Source organism: Triticum urartu, chromosome 4, assembly GCF_003073215.2.
Source record: "Triticum urartu cultivar G1812 chromosome 4, Tu2.1, whole genome shotgun sequence".
Classification (NCBI taxonomy): Eukaryota; Viridiplantae; Streptophyta; class Magnoliopsida; order Poales; family Poaceae; genus Triticum; species Triticum urartu.
Window position 1 is genome coordinate 610,090,178 of NC_053025.1, and position 22,497 is coordinate 610,112,674.

Here is a 22,497-nt window from a genome sequence, read left to right on the forward strand (position 1 = left end):
CACGCATTGAATTTTGTATAATACACAAAAAAGAAAGAAATGAAAAAAAGGAAAATAAATAAAATATAAATAGAAAGAGCAAAAATGAAAATAAAAAGAAACCGAAAAAAGAAGAAACAACAAAGTGGCCGTGGGCCTACCCAAACCAGGGCATCGGGAGGCCGAGCTTCAGCGAAGCCAGGACGTTTCAACTTCACCTCACATTCCGCCATTCCGCCATTCATCTCTTCCATTCTGTCATTTTTTTCTCCTTCCGCGATTCATCGCATAACACTTTTCGCCATTTCGCGCAGCACACGTTCACACATTCTGTCATTTGCAGCACACCTTCCGCCATTCGCAGCACACCTTCCACGCTTCCCTACACCACGTCAATGTGCTGCACGGGGAGTGCGGATGCTGGAACCGGCTACGATGGTGCTGCAATTGGCACGCTGTGAAGCTGCAACTAGTAACGCCAATTGCTACATTCAGGCATGTACAATGCATAGCCTCAGGATGATGCCTCGTATGCCATGTAGGATCGAATATCACGTAAAATAAGTTCGGATAGAGAAACGGGATCCTCTACAGAAGGCGGGTGTTTGGAGAGAAAAACTGAAAAGTTTGAAGTGAAAAGTAGAAATGCATGTGCATTATAGTCTTTGTTTTTATTTCTTAATAAGGTCCACTAATTACATCTTGCATTGGGAAGAAGAAATAAAAGTAGATGCCCCAAACTACCTTTTATCATGAGACATCTGCATCCATATATCATCATTGTACATGCCCTTATGTGTCCCACGTCTCTCTCAACGTTCGCCAGCGATCACGATCCTTATTGTTAAATCTAAACTCGGTCAACGAGCCAGCATGTGATCGACTGCACCATCAAATTAGAAATGATATGAGAGAGAGACGTGGTGCAGGTGATGTCTCCTTCCTAATCGTCAACTACGAGCCGATTTTTTTCTGAAGGAAGAACAATTATTTCTTCCTATTCTAATCCCAACCTCTAATCTGCAGTTAGGTTTTTGCCAATATATCGATCGAGTCGCTTTCTCCCCCGTCATGTCATCATATCTCTCCTCCTCCCCTCCCCAGTAGCTAGCTCTCCCGTAGGCCATCTCTCCGCCCGTGACCACCACCAAGAGGCGTCCCCGGCAGTGATCAACGACGGCGGCAGGGACGCTTCCCGACGTCTCAACTCTCAAGGTGAATCTTCTCCACTGAATACTCCCCTCCTCTTCCTCCTTCATTTCTCTGATTTATCTTTCTGCATCAGTTCGAACAACCATGCCGACGCCCCCGATTCCGGCGACGAGGCCTGCACCGACGCTGCCGGACGAGCTTATCGAGGAGGTCTTCCTCCGCCTCCCACCGGACGAGCCCTCGAGCCTCGTGCGTGCCTCCCTGGCCAGCAGTTTTTGGCTCGGCCTCCTCACCGGCACTAGCTTCTCCGTTCGCTACCGAGAGTTCCATGATGCTCCCCCCATGCTGGGCTTCTTTTATTCCTGGCTCCACGCCGACCGCCCTGCCGACGAAGGAGAACCCCCCGTCCAGCGCTTTGCCTTCACCACGAAATTCGGCGCGCGCATTCCCGAGGTCGAGGAATGGGACGACTATGAAGCGTTGGACTGCCGCCATGGCCGCGTTCTCTTTGAAAACCCCTTTGGGTGTCCCGCCCCGCTCTTCGTTTGGGACCCCATGACGGGCTGCACGAGATACCTGGAGAAGCCCGATGGATGCTGGGGCGATGGGGCCACTGTGGTCTGTGCTGTGAGCGGCTGTGACCACCGCTTGTGTGACGGGGGGCCCGTTCGTGTGGTCTTTTTCACGACCGGCGACGATGATGGTTGTGTTGCACACGTGTCCGTCGCGTTGCTGGAGATGGATGATGCGTGGAGCGAGAGCTCTGATCTTGATCTTGAGCTTGAGTGGACCCTGAGCACTGGTCTTGAACTTGAAGCTAGGCATGCATTCATTCCGGAAATACTGTCCCCTGTCCTCATCAAAGACGCACTCTACTTCATGCTTTCCATTGTTGATGGTGTTCGTGACATGGCTATTCTCAAGTACGACATGGCCTCTGATGGCTTGTCATTGATTGATCTACCCGACGTGCGCTCTAATGGCTTACCGCTCAAAGACCATTCCTTTATCCCCATGGCCATGGGGGATGGCAATTTGGGGTTTGCACAAGTGGACGGGTTAACCCTCAATCTATGGTCAAGCTCAATCCAGACGGGTGTCGAGGGCCTTGCGTCATGGACTCAGCATAGAGTTGTCGATCTCAAGAACCTTCTCCCTATTCGGAATCCCAAGCAAAGTCTTAGGCTGATTGGATCTGTGGAAGGCAGTGATATCATTTTCGTGACTACAGACCTTGGCATCTACCAGATTAGTCTCATGTCCCTCGGGTGGAAGAAGCTATGGAAGAGCGAGAAGTTCAGTGCTTTGATTCCGTATATGAGTTTCTACAATCCACAAGGTATATCTATATGTCCATTTCTTTCTGATTTGGTAACAACCACCCTTAGATAATAAGCCCTTTGTCCCAAAGTAATTGGTGCTATGAAATATTTTACACCTAGTTATATTTGATGTTTTATGAGATGAAAATTTATATTTGATATTTTTAATTTGTGATAATGTATGTAGGCTCAATAAAAACTTTGAGCGTTGTGTACTATACTTGAATGTTACACGTAGTTATGCTTATGAAGGGGTATGGAATCACACTAATAAATCTACGTTTGCAGAGAGGATCAACCCCTACGATGAAGCTCATTGATCGCTTCGTGTTGAATGTGCTTAAGAGCAGAAGGCCACTATCATCAATTGGAAAAATGACCACTTGAAGGGGCAACATGGTCTCGTGATGAATTATGCATTATTAATAGCTGGTTTGGTGCAATGATGTTTGTTTTGTCATTTTATTGGTAACTTAGTCGGCCAGCTTAATAATTCCCGGTGTTAAGTGGCATGCATAAGCGGGTGAAGGGATTATCATTGTAATGAACCTACTAGTTGTCACAGGATTTTCAGATGGACATAGCCAACCGACTTTAATCTTTTTCCTCATAATTGGAATGTCCTATCTTCTATAATTAATGTCTTAATATCTTTCAACCAAGTTGCCGCATTTGGTTTGCCGCCTCTTCATGCCTACATATTGTCTCACACTAGAGGTCTCTCATTAAACCCATTAAGCTACGCGTGAAGGGCGGCTAATGAGCTATGCCACGTGGCGCAAGCTGGTTGGCCGCAGTGAGAAATCTTTTGGAATTTTTTAGATGATGGTGTGGATTATTTTTTAAATAATTTTTTTATTTTTAGATGGAGGTGAGGACCTATGTTATTTTTTAAATGAAAGGTTATGCAAAATGGCACTTGTGGGTAGGCTCGGTGGTAATTTTTTTTCTTCTTTCTTTTTACTTTTTTTAGATGAAGGTGATGATTTTTTTCTGAGATGTTTTTTTAGACGGAGGCGAGGATTCTATGTATTTTTTTAAATGGAAACATGCGCACAACTTCCTCTCAAGTGGCGCCACAGAGGTGGTGCCCCAACCACTAGTTTTGCATCATGCTTATCGACATCTAGAACCTTTGTGCAACCATCGATCACGTGAGTGTTGGAAATACTTATGTGTGGCTTGCAACATTTTATATATGCTACATAGTTCTTGGAATATTTACCTTGATATGGAATTTACTGATGCACTTGAATATTGCTTGGAATACATTAATGGAATATAGTTCATGGAAGCCGGTACATGTATGCTGGAAACAGTATTTATTAATGCTGGAATATTTGTTATACTATATGTATATTTGCCCGGGCACAACATATTATGGAAAGCCAGGTTGTTCATGGGATTGGCTCCATGAATTGGTAAAGCCTGTGAATTTAAATTATAATTCAAATTCAGCGTCCCACTCACACGTACGTGCTTATGGGACATTTTTGCAGATGAAACTCCTTGATGGTTACTAATGATCGTGGTTGGTTAAGTTAACTTGGAGTGTTCATTTAAACAAATTTTATCTGGACATTTTATCTGCTGAGCGGAACCACGAAAAATGATCGAGGAATAGGGGTTAGACCATGTGTGTATATTTCTTATAGTGAGGAATCACCAAAGTGATGTCCTCGCCCGGGGCACTAGAGTCGATATTGGAGAATACTTTAGCTCCTTGAAGCTGGTCAAACAAATCATTGATCATCGGTAGTGGGTATTTGTTATTGATCGTCACTTCATTCAAAGCCCGATAATCAACAACCATTCTCAAAGATCCATCCTTCTTCTCAACTAGGAGCACTGGGCTCCCCACGGTGATGAACTTGGTCGGATGTAACCTTTCTCCAATAACTCCTTAATCTGCTTCTTAATTTCCTCCAGATCATTTGCGGGCATCCGATATGGTTTCTTCGATATTGGTCCGGTGCGTGGCAACAACTCTATCAAAAACTCAATGTCTCGGTCTGGCAGCATGCCTGGTAGTTCCTCTGGAAATACATCCGGGTAATCCTTCACAACAGGCACTTCTTCCTGAACAACTCCCGAGAGAGAATTTACTTGGGTCCTCCTTGGCGCATGCCTAGACACATACTTGATCCTTTCTCCCTCCGGGGTGGTAAGTAAAATTGACTTACTAGCACAATCGATATTTCCTCCATACTTCGATAACCAATCCATGCCTAATATTATATTCAATCCTTGGGACTCCAAAATTATTAGGTCTGAAGGGAAAACGTGGCTACCAATAGTTAGGGATAACCGATCACACCATCAACTGGCCATATACTCTGCTCCTGGAGAGCTTACTAACATGGATGACTGATAACCCACAAGTATAGGGGATCGCAACAGCTTTCGAGGATAGAGTATTCAACCCAAATTTATTGATTCGACACAAGGGGAGCCAAAGAATATTCTCAAGTATTAGCAGCTCAGTTGTCAATTCAACCACACCTGGAAACTTAGTATCTACAGCAAAGAGTTTAGTAGCAAAGTAATATGATAGTGGTAGTAGCAGCAACAAAAGTAAAGACAGCAAAAGTAATGTTTTTGGTATTTTGTAGTGATTGTAACAGTAGCAACGGGAAAGTAAATAAGCGTAAACCAGTGTATGGAAAACTCGTAGGCACCGGATCAGTGATGGATAATTATGTCGGATGCGGTTCATCATGTAACAGTCATAACATAGGGTGACACAGAACTAGCTCCAATTCATCAATGTAATGTAGGCATGTATTTCGTAAATAGTCATACGTGCTTATGGAAAAGAACTTGCATGACATCTTTTGTCCTACCCTCCCGTGGCAGCGGGGTCCTATTGGAAACTAAGGGATATTAAGGCCTCCTTTTAATAGAGAACCGGAACAAAGCATTAGCACATAGTGAATACATGAACTCCTCAAACTATGATCATCACTGGGAGTGGTCCTGATTATTGTCACTTCGGGGTTGCCGGATCATAACACATAGTAGGTGACTATAGACTTGCAAGATAGGATCAAGAACTCACATATATTCATGAAAACATAATAGGTTCAGATCTGAAATCATGGCACTCAGGCCCTAGTGACAAGCATTAAGCATAGCAAAGTCATAGCAACATCAATCTCAGAACATAATGGATACTAGGGATCAAACCCTAACAAAACTAACTCGATTACATGATAAATCTCATCCAACCCATCACCGTCCAGCAAGCCTACGATGGAATTACTCACGCACGGCGGTGAGCATCGTGAAATTGGTGATGGAGGATGGTTGATGATGACGACGGCGACGAATCCCCCTCTCCGGAGCCCCGAACGGACTCCAGATCAGCCCTCCCGGGAGGTTTTAGGGCTTGGCGGCAGCTCCGTATCGTAAAACGCGATGATTTCTTCTCTCTGATTTTTTTCTCTCCGAAAGCAAATATATAGAGTTAGAGTTGGCGTCGGAGGGTCAACAGGGGGCCCACGAGGTAGGGGGGCGCGCCCTAGGGGGGGCGCCCCCACCCTCGTGAGAAGGGTGTGGGCCCCCTGGTCTTCATATTTGGCGAGGATTTTTTATTATTTTTTCTAAGACCTCCCGTGGAGTTTCAGGTCATTCCGAGAATATTTGTTTTCTGCACATAAAACAACACCATGGTAATTCTGCTGAAAACAACGTCAGTCCGGGTTAGTTCCATTCAAATCATACAAGTTAGAGTCCAAAACAAGGGCAAAAGTGTTTGGAAAAGTAGATACGACAGAGACGTATCAACTCCCCCAAGCTTAAACCCTTGCTTGTCCTCAAGCAATTCAGTTGACAAACTGAAAGAAAGAAAGAAAAACTTTTACAAACTCTGTTTGCTCTTGTTGTTGTAACTATGTCAAGCCAGCATTCAAGTTTTCAACATAGATCATAACTAACCACACTTGCAATAATTCTCAGGTCTCATAATTACTCATATCAATAGCATAATCAACTAGCAAGTCATAATAATAAATCTCGGATGACAACACTTTCTCAAAACAATCATAATATGATATAACAAGATGGTATCTCGCTAGCCCTTTCTGAGACCGTAAAACATAAATGCAGGGCATCTTTAAAGATCAAGGACTGACTAGACATTGTAATTCATGGTGAAAGAGATCCAATCATAGTCATACCCAATATAAATTAACAGTGATGAATGCAAATAACGGCTATGCTCTCCAGCTAGTGCTTTTTAATAAGAGGGTGATGAATCAACATAAAAGTAAATGGATAGGCCCTTCGCAGAGGGAAGCAGAGATTTGTAGAGGTGCCAGAGCTCGGTTTTGAAATAGAGATAAATTGTATTTTGAGCGGTATACTTTCATTGTCAACGTAACAACTAAGAGATGGCGATATCTTCCATGCTAAACACATTATAGGCGGTTCCCAAACAGAATGGTAAAGTTTATACTCCCCCTCCACCAACAAGCATCAATCCATGGCTTGCTCGAAACAACGAGTGCCTCCAACATACATCAGGTCCCAGGGGGAGTTTTGTTTGCAATTAATTTTGATTTAGTTTGCATAAAGCATGGGACTGGGCATCCCGGTGACCAGCCATTTTCTCTTGAGTGAGGAGTGGAGTCCACTCCTCTTGAGAATAACCCGCCTAACACGGAAGTTAAGGACAGCCTTTGTTGATACATGAGCTATTCGAGCATACAAAACAGAATGTTTATATGAAGGTTTAGAGTTTGGCACATACAAATTTACTTGGAACGGTAGGTAGATACCGCATATAGGAAGGTATGGTGGACTCATCTGGCATAACTTTGGGGTTTAAGGGATTGGATGCACAAGTAGTATTCCCGCTTAGTATAAGTGAAGGCTAGCAAAAGACTGGGAAGCGACCAACTAGAGAGCGACAACAGCCATGTACATGCATTAAAATTAATAAACATTGGATGCAAGCATGAGTAGGATATAATCCACCATGAACATAAATATCATGAAGGCTATGTTGATTTTGTTTCAACTACATGCATGAACATGTGCCAAGTCAAGTCACTTAAATCATTCAAAAGAGGATACCACCCTATCATACCACATCATAATCATCTCAATGGCACGTCGGCATACAAGGTAAATCATTATAACTCATAGCTAATCAAGCATGGCACAAGCAACTCTGATATCTAATTGTCATTGCAAACATGTTTATTCATAATAAGCTGAATCAAGAACGAGGGACTCATCATATTTACAAAAACAAAAGAGGTTGAGTTCATACCAGCTTTTCTCATCTCAGTCAGTCCATCATATATCATCATAATTGCCTTTCACTTGCACGACCGAACGGTGTGAATAATAATAAGAGTGCACGTGCATTGGACTAAGCTGGAATCTGCGAGCATTCAATAAACAGGAGAAGACAAGGCAATATGGGCTCTTGGTTAAATCAACAATAATGCATATAAGAGCCACTTCAACAATTTAATTATAGTCTTCTCCTACTGACCCCCAAAGAAAACAAAAGAAATAAAACTATTTACACGGGAAAGCTCCCAACAAGCAGAAGAAGAACGGGAAATATTTTGGGTTTTCTTTTTAATTATTACTACTACAGCAGAGAAATAAACTACTACTAATTTTTTTGGTTTTTTTGAAGGTTTAACAAACACACAAGAAGAAAGCAGGAAAAAGAAAATAAACTAGCATGGATATTACAGTGAAAAAGTATGAGCACCCACATCTAGCAATGAGTGTGTGTGAACATAAATGTAATGTCGGTGAGAAATACGTACTCCCCCAAGCTTAGGCTTTTGGCCTAAGTTGGTCTATGGCCATGGCTGGCCTGGCGGATATCCATAATAATAGTTGTTGGGGTCGTACTGTGATGAGGAAGGATAGTTGAGATCATACTGTGATGAAGAAGAAGACTCTGACTGCCACTGGCTGACAGTCATCTCTGGATCCCAAGAATAAACAGATTGTCGTGGAGGCTCATCTTGTGGTTCCTATTCTAGCTCCTCGACTGGTGCAGGGTTCCGGTAGGCGTGAATAGCCGTCAACGGAACAAGGTACGTGCCTGCAGTCAAATCAAACAAAGAAGGAGCAGGCAAGGTAATAGTCTCAGGATGATGTTTATTAAAGAACAATTGATATTTAATCTCCCCTGCCCTATTTTTAACAATAAAATCATGTGCCACCATACTTTTATGATCTAGATAAACACGGGGCAGCACCTTTTCTTCCTTCTCAGCATGCCTAATAGGTATGTTAAAATGTGCGGCTAGGCGTGTGGCATAGATGCCTCCAAAGATGGGGCCCTTAGTACGGTTCATATTTAACCGTCTAGCAATAATACCACCCAAACTAAAAGTGTTATCACTGTATAAACCTTGGAGCAGAATAATTAAATCAGGGATACTAAGGTTTCCAGAATTTCTGTGTCCAATTAAACAACGACTAGCGAATAATGCAAAGTAACGCAAAACAGGAAAATGTATGCTAGTGATTCGTGCATCGGAAACCTTCCTGGTTTCTCCTACAGTGATATTATCAATAAACCCAGCCACATCATCATGATGTGGTTCTTCTGTCTTGCCCTCAAAAGGGACTAAAAAAACCCGACAGAAATCATAAAGTGACATTTCCTTATGCTCATCATATAAATGAAACACCACCGTAGGTGGTGAGTCCCTAGAATGAAAATGAAAGTTTTGCACAAACCTATTTGTGAGTAAGAGATACTGATCGCATTGGTCATGGAGGAAAGCGGTGAGGCCTGCATTGTGAGCCAATTCATGAAAATCTTCATAGATATCGGCTGCTCTCAAGAAATCATCAGAAGGCCATTCACACGCCCGAATCTCCGCGGTGCGTGGCAAATTATACTTAGGCTTCGGTGCCTTTTCCTTCGAGCTTTGGCTCGATGAGCCCCTCAATAATCTCCTCATCATTTTCTGAAATATTCTGAAATTTTTAGTAACTTCAAAATAAAAGTGAACCAAACTCAATAAAACTGATAGCAACTACTCCTACAAGTGCCTAGAGCCTATATCAAGCATTAGAACTACTTGGAACCATATAAATTTGACATGCAAGCTCAAGAACATGGTCACCTAAGCAACACAAATTTGCAGAGAATAAAGCACTAGAACAAAAACTAATTGGACCAACGGAGGAGTCACATACCAAGGAACAATCTCCCCAAGCAGTTTTGAGAGAGGTGCTTTGAGCAAGGAGATCGAAAATCGCAGCAAAAGTGGCTGGAACTCGTGCTTGAGTTGGTTTTTCGGGTTTGTGTGAGATAGAGGAAGAAGATGGGTGCTGGGATAAGTGGAGAGGGCCACCGTGGGCCCACGAGGCAGGGGGCGCCCTATAGGGGGGCGCGCCCACCACCCTCGTGGCCAGGTGGCAGCTCCTCCCGCGGTAATTTTTGCATAGTAAATCCTCAAATATTCCCGAAAAAATCATGTTAAATTGGCATGGCATTCTGAGGACTTTTATTTTCGGGATATTTTTATATTGCACAGATAAGTCAGGAAACAGACAGAAAAATACTATTTTTACTTTATTTAATATAAATAACAGAAAACATAGAGAGGGTACAGAAGGTTGTGCTTCTAGTTTCATCCATCTCATGCTTATCAAAAAGAATCCACTAACAAGGTTGATCAAGTCTTGTTAACAAACTCATTCCGATAATCATGAAACCGGAGAAATTCCGAATAACACTAAGTTACCTCAATGGGGATATGCACATCCCCAATAATAAGAATATCATATTTCTTCTTGACAGTAGGAAGAGGAAATTCAAAACCTCCAAATATAATCGATGGAATTTTTCCAATAGAGTTGATACTATGAACTTGAGGTTGTTTCCTCGGAAAGTGTACCGTATGCTCATTACCATTAACATGAAAAGTGACGTTGCCTTTGTTGCAATCAATAACAGCCCCTGCAGTATTAAGAAAAGGTCTTCCAAGAATAATAGACATACTATCATCCTCGGGAATATCAAGAATAACAAAGTCCGTTAAAATAGTAACGTTTGCAACCACAGCAAGCACATCCTCACAGATACCGATAGGTATAGCAGTTGATTTATCAGCCATTTGCAAAGATATTTCAGTAGGTGTCAGCTTATTCAAGTCAAGTCTACGATATAAAGAGAGAGGCATAACACTAACACCGGCTCCAAGATCACATAAAGCAGTTTTAATATAATTTCTTTTAATGGAGTAAGGTATAGTAGGTACTCCGGGGTCTCCAAGTTTCTTTGGTATTCCACCCTTAAAAGTATAATTAGCAAGCATGGTGGAAATCTCAGCTTTCGGTATCTTTCTTTTATTAGTAATGATATCCTTCATATATTTAGCATAAGGATTTGTTTTGAGCACATCGGTTAATCTCAAACGCAAAAAGATAGGCCTAATCATTTCAGCAAAGCGCTCAAAATCCTCATTATCCTTTTTCTTGGATGGTTTCGGAGGAAAAGGCATGGGTTTCTGAACCCAAGGTTCCCTTTCTTTACCATGTTTCCTAGCAACAAAGTCTCTTTTATCATAACGTTGATTCTTTGATTGTGGGTTATCAAGATCAACAGTAGGTTCAATTTCTACGTCATTGTCATTACTAGGTTGAGCATCATCATGAACATCATTATTAATATTTTTACTAGGTTCATGTTCGTTACCAGATTGTCTTTCAGCGTCAGACATAGAAATATCATTTGGATTATTAGGTGGTTCAGCAATAGGTTCACTAGAAGTTTGCACAGTTCTATCATATTTCTTCTTCTTCTTTTTAGAAGAACTAGGAACATCAATATTATTTCTTTGAGAATCTTGCTCGACTCTCTTAGGGTGGCCTTCAGGATACAAAGGTTCCTGAGTCATTCTACCAGTTCTAGTAGCCACTCTAACAACATAATCATTTTTCTTATTATTCATTTCATCAAGCACTTCTTTTTGAGCCTTAAGTACTTGTTCTACTTGAGTGGTAACCATAGAAGCATGTTTGCTAACAAGTTTAAGTTCACCTTTAATATCAGCCATATAATCACCCAAGCGTCTAATCATATAAGCATTTTCTTTTAATTGTCTACCAAAATAAGCATTGAAGTCGTCTTGCTTATACATAAAGTTATCAAACTCATCCAAGCATTGACTAGCAATTTTAGTAGGAGGGACTTCAGCTTTATCATATCTATAGAGATAATTTACCTTTACTACCTGTGTCGGGATATCGGGACCAAGAGGTTCTTCAGTAAATAAATAATTAAGATCATATATTTCTTCAACAGGCGGTGAATTAAGACCATGTATTTCTTCAATAGGAGGTAAATTCTTAACGTCTTCAGCTTTAATACCTTTTTCTTTCATAGATTCTTTGCCTCTTGCATATCGTCGGGACTGAGAAATAAAATACCTCTCTTCTTCGGAGTTGGTTTAGGAATAGGCTCAGTAATTGGAGCAGGAGATGGCTCTGGAGCTGGCTCAGGAGGTGCCCAATTATTTTCGTTTGTCAACATATTATTTAATAGAATTTCAGCTTCATCCGGTGTTCTTTCCCTGAAAAGAGAACCAGCACAACTATCCAGGTAATCTCTGGAAGCATCGGTTAGTCCATTATAAAAGATATCAAGTATTTCAGGTTTCTTAAGAGGATGATCAGGCAAAGCATTAAGTAACTTGAGAAGCCTCCCCCAAGCTTGTGGAAGACTCTCTTCTTTAATTTGCACAAAGTTGTATATTTCCCTCAAAGCAGCTTGTTTCTTATGAGCAGGGAAATATTTAGCAGACAAGTAATAAATCATATCCTGGGGACTACGCACACAACCAGGTTCAAGAGAATTAAACCATATCTTAGCATCACCCTTTAATGAGAACGAAAATATTTTGAGTATATAAAGGTAACGCGATCTCTCATCATTAGTGAACAGGGCAGCTATATCATTTAACTTAGTAAGATGTGCCACAACAGTTTCAGATTCATAGCCAAAAAACGGATCAGATTCAACCAAAGTAATTATATCAGGATCAACAGAGAATTCATAATCTTTATCAGGAACACATATAGGTGAAGTAGCAAAAGCAGGGTCGGGTCTCATTTTATCTCTAAGTGATTCTTTGTTCCATTTAATTAATAACCTCTTAAGCTCATATCTATCTTTGCAAGCAAAAATAGCGGCAGAAGATTCCCTATCAAAAAGATAACCTTCAGGAATAACAGGCATATTTTCATCATCACTATCATCATCGTATTCAGATTCAATAATTTCTTTTTCTCTAGCCCTAGCAATTTGTTCATCAAGAAATTCACTAAGGGGCACGGTAGTATCAGGAATAGAAGCAGTTTCATCATAAGTATCATGCATAGCAGAAGTGGCATCATCAATAACATGCGACATATCAGAACGAATAGCAGAAGCAGATGTAGGTGTCGCAAACTTACTCATAACATAAGGTGAATCAAGTGCAGAGCTAGATGGCAATTCCTTACCTCCCCTTGTAGTTGAGGGATAGATCTTGGTTTTTGGTGTTGGGGAACGTAGTAATTTCAAAAAAATTCCTACGCACACGCAAGATCATGGTGATGTATAGCAACGAGAGGGGAGAGTGTTGTCTACGTACCCTCATAGACCGTTCGCGGAAGCGTTATATCAACGCGGTTGATGTAGTCGTACGTCTTCACGTCCGACCGATCCAAGTACCGAAAGCACGGCACCTCCGAGTTCTGCACACGTTCGGCTCGGTGACGTCCTCTCCTTCTCGATCCAGCAAGAGGGGCGAAGTAGTAGATGAGTTCCGGCAGCACGACGGCGTGGTGACGGTGTTGGTGAAGAACAATCTCCGCAGGGCTTCGCCTAAGCACTACGAAAACTATGACAGAGGATAAACTAGAGGAGACGGGGTTGCCGGCACATGGCTTGGTGTTTCTTGATGATTCTTTGGTGCTAGCCCTGCCCCTCTATTTATATGTTGAGCCCTGGGGTCGAAACTTGGAGTAAAAGCCTCCACAAAGTCGGTTTCACCCGAAAGGCAAGAGTCCTTCTCGGACTCCAGGGCCAGACGCCAGGGTTCCCGGCGTCTAGACCCAGACGCCAGGGACCCTGGCGTCTGGCCCCTGGACTCCGCAAATCTTCCTTTTGCACTTTCCAAAAACCTTGTGGGCTTTCCCCTTTGGCCCAAATAAAGTGTTCTCGTACACAAACATTTCGGGAAACATCCGGAACGCCTTCCGGTGATTTCCGAAACCCTTCCGGTGATCAAACACTATTATCACATATATCAAACTTTATCTCCGGACCATTCCGGAGTTCCTCGTCATGTCCGTGATCTCATCCCGGACTCCGAACAACATTCGGTCACCAATATACATAACTCACATAGTACTATATCGTCAACGAACATTAAGCGTGCGGACCCTACGGGTTCGAGAACTATGTAGACATGACCTAGACACCTCTCTGGTCAATAACCAATAGCGGGACCTGGATGCCCGTATTGGCTCCTACATAATCTACGAAGATCTTTATCGGTCAGACCGCATAACAACATACGTTGTTCCCTTTGTCATCGGTATGTTACTTGCCCGAGATTTGATCATCGGTATCCAATACCTAGTTCAATCTCGTTACCGGCAAGTCTCTTTACTCATTCTGTAGTGCATCATCTCGCAACTAACTCATTAGTTGCAATGCTTGCAAGGCTTATGTGATGTGCATTACCGAGAGGCCCCAGAGATACCTCTCCGACAATCGGAGTGACAAATCCTAATCTCGAAATACGCCAACCCAACATCTACCTTTGGAGACACCTGTAGAGCACCTTTATAATCACCCATTTACGTTCTGACATTTGGTAGCACACAAAGTGTTCCTCCGGCAAACGGGAGTTGCATAATCTCATAGTCATAGGAACATGTATAAGTCATGAAGAAAGCAATAGCAACATACTAAACGATCGGGTGCTAAGCTAATGGAATGGGTCATGTCAATCAGATCATTCATCTAATGATGTGATCCCGTTAATCAAATAACAACTCTTTGTCCATGGTTAGGAAACATAACCATCTTTGATTAACGAGCTAGTCAAGTAGAGGCATACTAGTGACACTCTGTTTGTCTATGTATTCACCATTCATGATTGTGTTTCAGCATCCACTGGTAGAAAAAGGGCCTGTTATCCCGGTTCGTAAGGGCCTTTTGTCCCGGTTCCTGAACCGGGACTAAAGGGTCGGTACTAATGCCCTGTCCCTTTAGTCCCGGTTCAATCCAGAACCGGGACTGATGGGCCTCCACGTGGCCTGTGCGCGGAGCCCAGGCAGGAGACCCTTTGGTCCCGGTTGGTGGCACCAACCGGGACCAATAGGCATCCACACGTCAGCATTTCTGTGGCTGGGGTTTTTGTTTTTTTTTGAAGGGGGGGGGGTTGGGGGTTTTGGGGGGTTAATTTAGGTGTTTCATATATTGTGTTAGCTAGCTATAATTAATAGAGAGAAGTGTCCTCTCTTATGTCCGTGCTTGGTCGACGCTACGTACTATACATACGTATAGAGAGGACTAGACACGCTAGCTAGCTTGTAAGCAAACGAAGGAAACAGAAGATCGTCATGAAAATCTATGCATACAGAGAGAAGTGATATCGATCACCTCTCCTTCTCCGAGAGATTGGTCGAACAACAAGTTCTCGTATATCTATCCGACACTACCGGCTACATATATACAATAATTTGTTGGGGAACGTAGCAGAAATTCAAAATTTTCCTACGTGTCACCAAGATCTATCTATGGAGAGACCAGCAACGAGGGGAAGGAGAGTGCATCTACATACCCTTGTAGATCGCTAAGCGGAAGCGTTCAAGAGAACGGGGTTGAAGGAGTCGTACTCGTCGTGATCCAAATCACCGGAGATCCTAGTGCCGAATGGACGGCACCTCCGCGTTCAACACACGTACAACCCGGTGACGTCTACCATGCCTTGATCCAGCAAGGAGAGAGGGAGAGGTTGAGGAAGACTCCATCCAGCAGCAGCACAACGTGGTGGTGGAGGAGCGTGGCAATCCTGCAGGGCTTCGCCAAGCACCACGGGAGAGGAGAAGGACTTGGGAGAGGGGAAGGGCTGCACCAAAGGCAAAAGGTAAGAAGTCCTCCATCTCCCCCACTATATATAGGGGGGGCCAAGGGGGGGCGCCGGCCCTAGGAGATCCAATCTCCTAGGGGGGCGGCGGCCAAGGGAGGATTCCCTCCCCCCAAGGCACCTAGGGGTGCCTTCCCCTTGTGGGACTCTTCCCTTCTTGAAACCCTAGGCGCATGGGCCTCTTGGGGCTGGTTCCCTTGGCCCATTTAGGCCAAGGAGCACCCCCTACAGCCCATGTGGCCCTCCGGGGCTTGTGTCCCCACTTGGTGGACCCCCGGGACCCTCCCGGTGGTCCCGGTACATTACCGATAAACCCCGAAACTTTTCCGGTGACCAAAACAGGACTTCCCATATATAAATCTTTACCTCCGGACCATTCCGGAACTCCTCGTGATGTCCGGGATCTCATCCGGGACTCCGAACAACATTCGGTAACCACATACAAACTTCCTTTATAACCCTAGCGTCATCGAACCTTAAGTGTGTAGACCCTACGGGTTCGGGAGACATGCAGACATGACCGAGACGTTCTCCGGTCAATAACCAACAGCGGGATCTGGATACCCATGTTGGCTCTCACATGTTCCACGATGATCTCATCGGATGAACCACGATGTCAAGGACTTAATCAATCCCGTATACAATTCCCTTTGTCTAGCGGTACGATACTTGCCCGAGATTCGATCGTCGGTATCCCGATACCTTGTTCAATCTCGTTACCGGCAAGTCTCTTTACTCATTCCGTAACAAATCATCTCGTGATCCACTCCTTGATCACATTGTGCACATTATGATGATGTCCTACCGAGTGGGCCCAGAGATACCTTTCCGTCACACGGAGTGACAAATCCCAGTCTCGATTCGTGCCAACCCAACAGACACTTTTGGAGATACCCGTAGTGTACCTTTATAGCCACCCAGTTACGTTGTGACGTTTGGCACACCCAAAGCACTCCTACGGTATCCGGGAGTTGCACAATCTCATGGTCTAAGGAAATGATACTTGACATTAGAAAAGCTTTAGCATACGAACTACACGATCTAGTGCTATGCTTAGGACTGGGTCTTGTCCATCACATCATTCTCCTAATGATGTGATCCCGTTATCAACGACATCCAATGTCCATGGTAAGGAAACCGTAACCATCTATTGATCAACGAGCTAGTCAACTAGATGCTTACTAGGGACATGGTGTTGTCTATGTATCCACACATGTATCTGAGTTTCCTATCAATACAATTCTAGCATGGATAATAAACGAATATCATGAACAAGGAAATATAATAATAATCAATTTATTATTGCCTCTAGGGCATATTTCCAACAGTCTCCCACTTGCACTAGAGTCAATAATCCAGTTCACATCGATATGTGATTAACACTCAAGGTCACATCCCCATGTGACTAATACCCAAAGAGTTTACTAGAGTCAATAATCTAGTTCACATTTACCATGTGATTAACACTCGATGAGTTCTGGGTTTGATCATGTTATGCTTGTGAGAGAGGTTATAGTCAACGGGTCTGAACCTTTCAGATCCGTGTGTGCTTTACAAATCTCTATGTCATCTCCTAGATGCAGCTACCACGCTCTATTTGGATCTATTCCAAATAACTGTTCTACTATACGAATCCAGTTTACTATTCAGAATAATCTGGATTAGTGTCAAAGTTTGCATCGGCGTAACCCTTTATGACGAACTCTTTTACCACCTCCATAATCGAGAAAATTCCTTAGTACAGTAGTTCCTAAGGATAACTTTGACCGCTGTCCTGTGATCCATTCTTGGATCACTCTTGTACCCCTTGACTGACTCATGGCAAGGCACACTTCAGGTGCGGAACACAGCATAGCATACTGTAGAGCCTATGTCTTAAGCATAGGGGACGACCTTCGTCCTTTCTCTCTATTCTGCTGTGGTCGAGCTTTAAGTCTTAACTTCATACCTTACAACTCAGGCAAGAACTCCTTCTTTGACTGGTCCATCTTGAACACCTTCAAGATCATGTCAAGGAATGTGCTCATTTGAAAGTACCATTAAGCGTTTTGATCTATCCTTATAGATCTTGATGCTCAATGTTCAAATAGCTTAATCCAGGCTTTCCATTGAAAAAATGCTTTCCAAATAACCCTATATGCTTTCCAGAAATTCTACGTCATTTCTGATCAACAATATGTCAACAACATATACTCATCAGAAATGCTATAGTGCTCCCACTCACTTCTTTGGAAATACAAGTTTCTCATAAACTTTGTATACACCCAAAATCTTTGATCATCTTATCAAAGCATACATTCCAACTCCGAGATGCTTACTCCAGTGCTTAGAAGGATTGCTGGAGCTTTGCATACTTATTAGAATCTTTCAGGATTGACAAAACCTTCCGGTTGTATCACATACAACCTTTCCTCAAGAAAAACGTCGAGGAAACAATGCTTTGACATCCTATCTGCAAGATTCATAAATAATGCAGTAGTTGCTAATATAATTCCAACAGACTCTTAGCATCGCTACGAGTGAGAAAGTCTCATCGTAGTCAACTCCTTGAACTTGTCGGAAAACATCTTAACGACAAGTCGAGCTTTCTTAATGGTGATACTTACCATCATTGTCCGTCTTCCTTTTAAAATCCATATGTACCTAACAGCCTTATGACCATCAAGTAGTTCTTCCAAAGTCTACACTTTGTTTTCATACATGGATCCTCTCTCGGATTTTATGGCCTCGAGCCATTTATCGGAATCCAGGCCCACCATCGCTTCTCCATAGCTCGTAGGTTCATTGTTGTCTAGCAACATGACTTCCAAGACAGGATTACGTACCACTCTGAAGTAGTACGCATCCTTCTCATCCCACGAGGTTTGGTAGTGACTTGATCTGAAGTTTCATGATCACTATCATAAGCTTCCACTTCAATTGGTGTAGGTGCCACAAGAACAACTCCTTGTGCCCTGCCACACACTAGTTGAAGAGACGGTTCAATAACCTCATCAAGTCTCCACCATCCTCCCACTCAATTCTTTCGAGAGAAACTTTTCCTCGAGAAAGGACCCGATTCTAGAAACAATCCTTTATTGCTTTCGGATCTGAGACAGGAGGTATACCCAACTGTTTTGGGTGTCCTATGAAGATGCATTTATCCGCTTTGGGTTTGAGCTTATCAGCCTGAAACTTTTTCACATAAGCGTTGCTGCCCCAAACCTTTTAAGAAATGACAGCTTAGGTTTCTCTAAACCATAGTTCATACGGTGTCATCTCATCGGAATTACGTGGTCCCTATTTAAAGTGAATGTGGTTGTCTCTAATGCCTAACCCATAAATTATTGTGGTAATTCAATAAGAGACATCATGGTATGCATTATATCCAATATGGCGCAGTTATGATGTTCGGACACACCATCACACTATGGTGTTCCAGGCTGTATCAGTTGTGAAACAATTTCCACAATGTCTTAATTCTGTGCCAAACTCGTAATTCAGATATTCATCTCTATGATCATATCATAGATCTTTTATCCTCTTGTCACGACGATCTTTCAACTTCACCCTGAAATTACTTGAACCTTTCAATAATTCAGACTCGTGATTCATCAAGTAAATATACTCAACATCTACTCAAATCATCTGTGAAGTAAGAACATAACGATATCCACTACACGCCTCAGCACTCATTGGACTGCACACATCAAAAATGTATTACTTCCGGCAAGTTGCTTTCTAGTTCCATTTTACTGAAACCGAGGCTTTCAGTCATCTTGCCCATGTGGTATGATTTGCATGTCTCAAGTGATTCAAAATCAAGTGAGTCCAAACGGTCCATTTGCATGGAGTTTCTTCATGCATATACACCAATAGACATGGTTCGCATGTCTCAAACTTTTCAAAAATGAGTGAGTCCAAAGATCCATCAACATGGAGCTTCTTCATGCGTTTTATACCGATATGACTTACATGGCAGTGCCACATGTAGGTGGTACTATCATTACTATCTTATATCTTTTGGCATGAACATGTGTATCACTACGATCGAGATTCAATAAACCATTCATTTCAGGTGCAAGACCATTGAAGGTATTATTCAAACAAACAGAGTAACTATTATTCTCTTTAAATGAATAACCGTATTGCGATAGACATAATCCAATCATGTCTATGCTCAACGCAAACACCAAATAACAATTAGGTTTAACACCAATCTCGATGGTAGAGGGAGCGTGCGATGCTTGATCATATCAACATTGGAAACACTTCCAACACATATCGTCAGCTCACCTTTAGCTAGTCTCCGTTTTATTCCATAGCTTTTATTTCGAGTTACTAACACTTAGAAACCGAACCGGTATCTAATACCCTGGTGCTACTAGGAGTACTAGTAAAGTACACATCAACACAATGTATATCCAATATACTTCTATCGACCTTGCCAGCCTTCTAATCTACCAAGTATCTAGGGTAATTCTGCTCCAGTGGCTGTTCCCCTTATTACAGAAGCACTTAGTCTCGGGTTTGGGTTCAACCTTGGGTTTTCACTAGAGCAGCAGCTGAATTGCCGTTTCATGAAGTATCCCTTCTTGCCCTTGCCCTTCTTGAAACTAGTGGTTTCACCAACCATCAACAATTGATGCTCCTTCTTGATTTCTACTTTTGTGGTGTCAAACATCGCGAATATCTCAAGGATTATCATATATGTCCCTGATATATTATAGTTCATCACGAAGCTCTAGCAGCTTGGTGGTAATGACTTCGGAGAAACATCACTATCTCATCTGGAAGATCAACTCCCACTTGATTCAAATGATTGTTGTACTCAGACAACCTGAGCACAAGCTCAACAATTGAGCTTTTCTCCTAAGTTTGCAGGCTAAGAAAATCGCCGGAGGTCTTATACCTCTTGACGTGGGCACGAGCCTGAAATTCCAATTTCAGCCCTCGAAACATCTCATATGTTTCGTGACGTTTCAAAGCCGTCTTCGGTGCCTCAACTCTAAACCGTTTAACTGAACTATCATGTAGTTATCAAAATGTGTATGTTAGATGTTCGCAACATCCACAGACGACGTTCGAGGTTCAGCACACTGAGCGGTGCATTAAGGACATAAGCCTTCTATGAAGCAATAAGGACAATCCTCAGTTTACGGACCTAGTCCGCATAATTGCTACTATCAACTTTCAACTAAATTTCCTCTAGGAACATATCTAAAACGTAGAACTGAAGCGCGAGCTACGACATAATTTGCAAAATTCCTTTTGACTATGTTCAGGATAAACAAGTTCATCTTATGAACTCCCACTCAGATAGACATCCCTCTAGTCATCTAAGTGATTACATGATCCGAGTCAACTAGGCCGTGTCCGATCATCACGTGAGACGGACTAGTCAACATCGGTGAACATCTTCATGTTGATCGTATCTACCATACGACTCATGCTCGACCTTTCGGTCTCTTGTTTTCCGAGGCCATGTCTGTACACGCTAGGCTCGTCAAGTCAACCTAAGTGTTTCGCGTGTGTAAATCTGGCTTACACCCATTGTATGTGAACATAAGAATCTAACGCCCGATCATCACGTGGTGCTTCGAAACAACGAACTGTCGCAACGGTGCACAATTAGGGGGAACACTTTCTTGAAATTATTATGAGGGATCATCTTATTTACTACCGTTGTTCTAAGCAAATAAGATGTATAAACATGATAAACATCACATGCAATCAAATAGTGACATGATATGGCCAATATCATATTGCTCCTTTTGATCTCCATCTTCGGGGCTCCATGATCATCATCATCACCGGCATGACACCATGATCTCCATCATCATGATCTCCATCATCGTGTCTCCATGAAGTTGTCTCGCCAACTTATTACTTCTACTACTACAGCTAACGGTTAGCAATATAGTAAAGTAATTACATGACGTTTATGTTGACACGCAGGTCATAAATAAATTAAGACAACTCCTATGGCTCCTGCCGGTTGTCATACTCATCGACATGCAAGTCGTGATTCCTATTACAAGAACATGATCAATCTCATACATCACATATATCATTCATCACATCCTTTGGCCATATCACATCACATAGCATACCCTGCGAAAACAAGTTAGACGTCCTCTAATTGTTGTTTGCATGTTTTACGTGGCTGCTATGGGTTTCTAGCAAGAACGTTTCTTACCTACGCAAAGACCACAACGTGATATGCCAATTGCTATTTACCCTTCATAAGGACCCTTTTCATCGAATCCGATCTGACTAAAGTGGGAGAGACAGACACCCGCCAGCCACCTTATGCAACTAGTGCATGCTTGTCGGTGGAACCGGTCTCACGTAAGCGTACATGTAAGGTTGGTCCGGGCCGCTTCATCCCACAATGCCGCCGAATCAAGATTGGACTAGTAACGGTAAGCATATTGAACAAAATCGACGCCCACAACTACTTTGTGTTCTACTCGTGCATAGAATCTACGCAATAGACCTAGCTCATGATGCCACTATTGGGGAACGTAGCAGAAATTCAAAATTTTCCTACGTATCACCAAGATCTATCTATGGAGAAACCAGCAACGAGGGGAAGGAGAGTGCATCTACATACCCTTGTAGATCGCTAAGCGGAAGCATTCAAGAGAACGGGGTTGAAGGAGTCGTACTCGTCGTGATCCAAATCACCGGAGATCCTAGTGCCGAACGGACGGCACCTCCGCGTTCAACACACGTACAGCCCGGTGACGTCTCCCATGCCTTGATCCAGCAAGGAGAGAGGGAGAGGTTGAGGAAGACTCCATCCAGCAGCAGCACAACGGCGTGGTGGTGGTGGAGGAGCGTGGCAATCCTGCAGGGCTTCGCCAAGCACCACGGGAGAGGAGGAAGAGAGGGAGGGCTGCACCAACGAGAGAGATCTAATCGCGTGT

General features: G+C 42.9%; 1 protein-coding gene across 1 annotated transcript; it reads left to right on the plus strand.

Annotated features, from left to right (window-relative positions):
* The first annotated feature begins 1,058 nt into the window (after positions 1-1,058).
* On the plus strand, positions 1,059-3,115 carry LOC125554415. The gene is made up of 3 exons (XM_048717979.1): positions 1,059-1,194; positions 1,265-2,470; positions 2,742-3,115. Exons 2-3 carry the CDS (start codon positions 1,276-1,278, stop codon positions 2,771-2,773), a joined length of 1,227 nt encoding a protein of 408 aa, XP_048573936.1. The 5' UTR covers positions 1,059-1,194; positions 1,265-1,275; the 3' UTR covers positions 2,774-3,115.
* Positions 3,116-22,497: the final 19,382 nt, after the last annotated feature.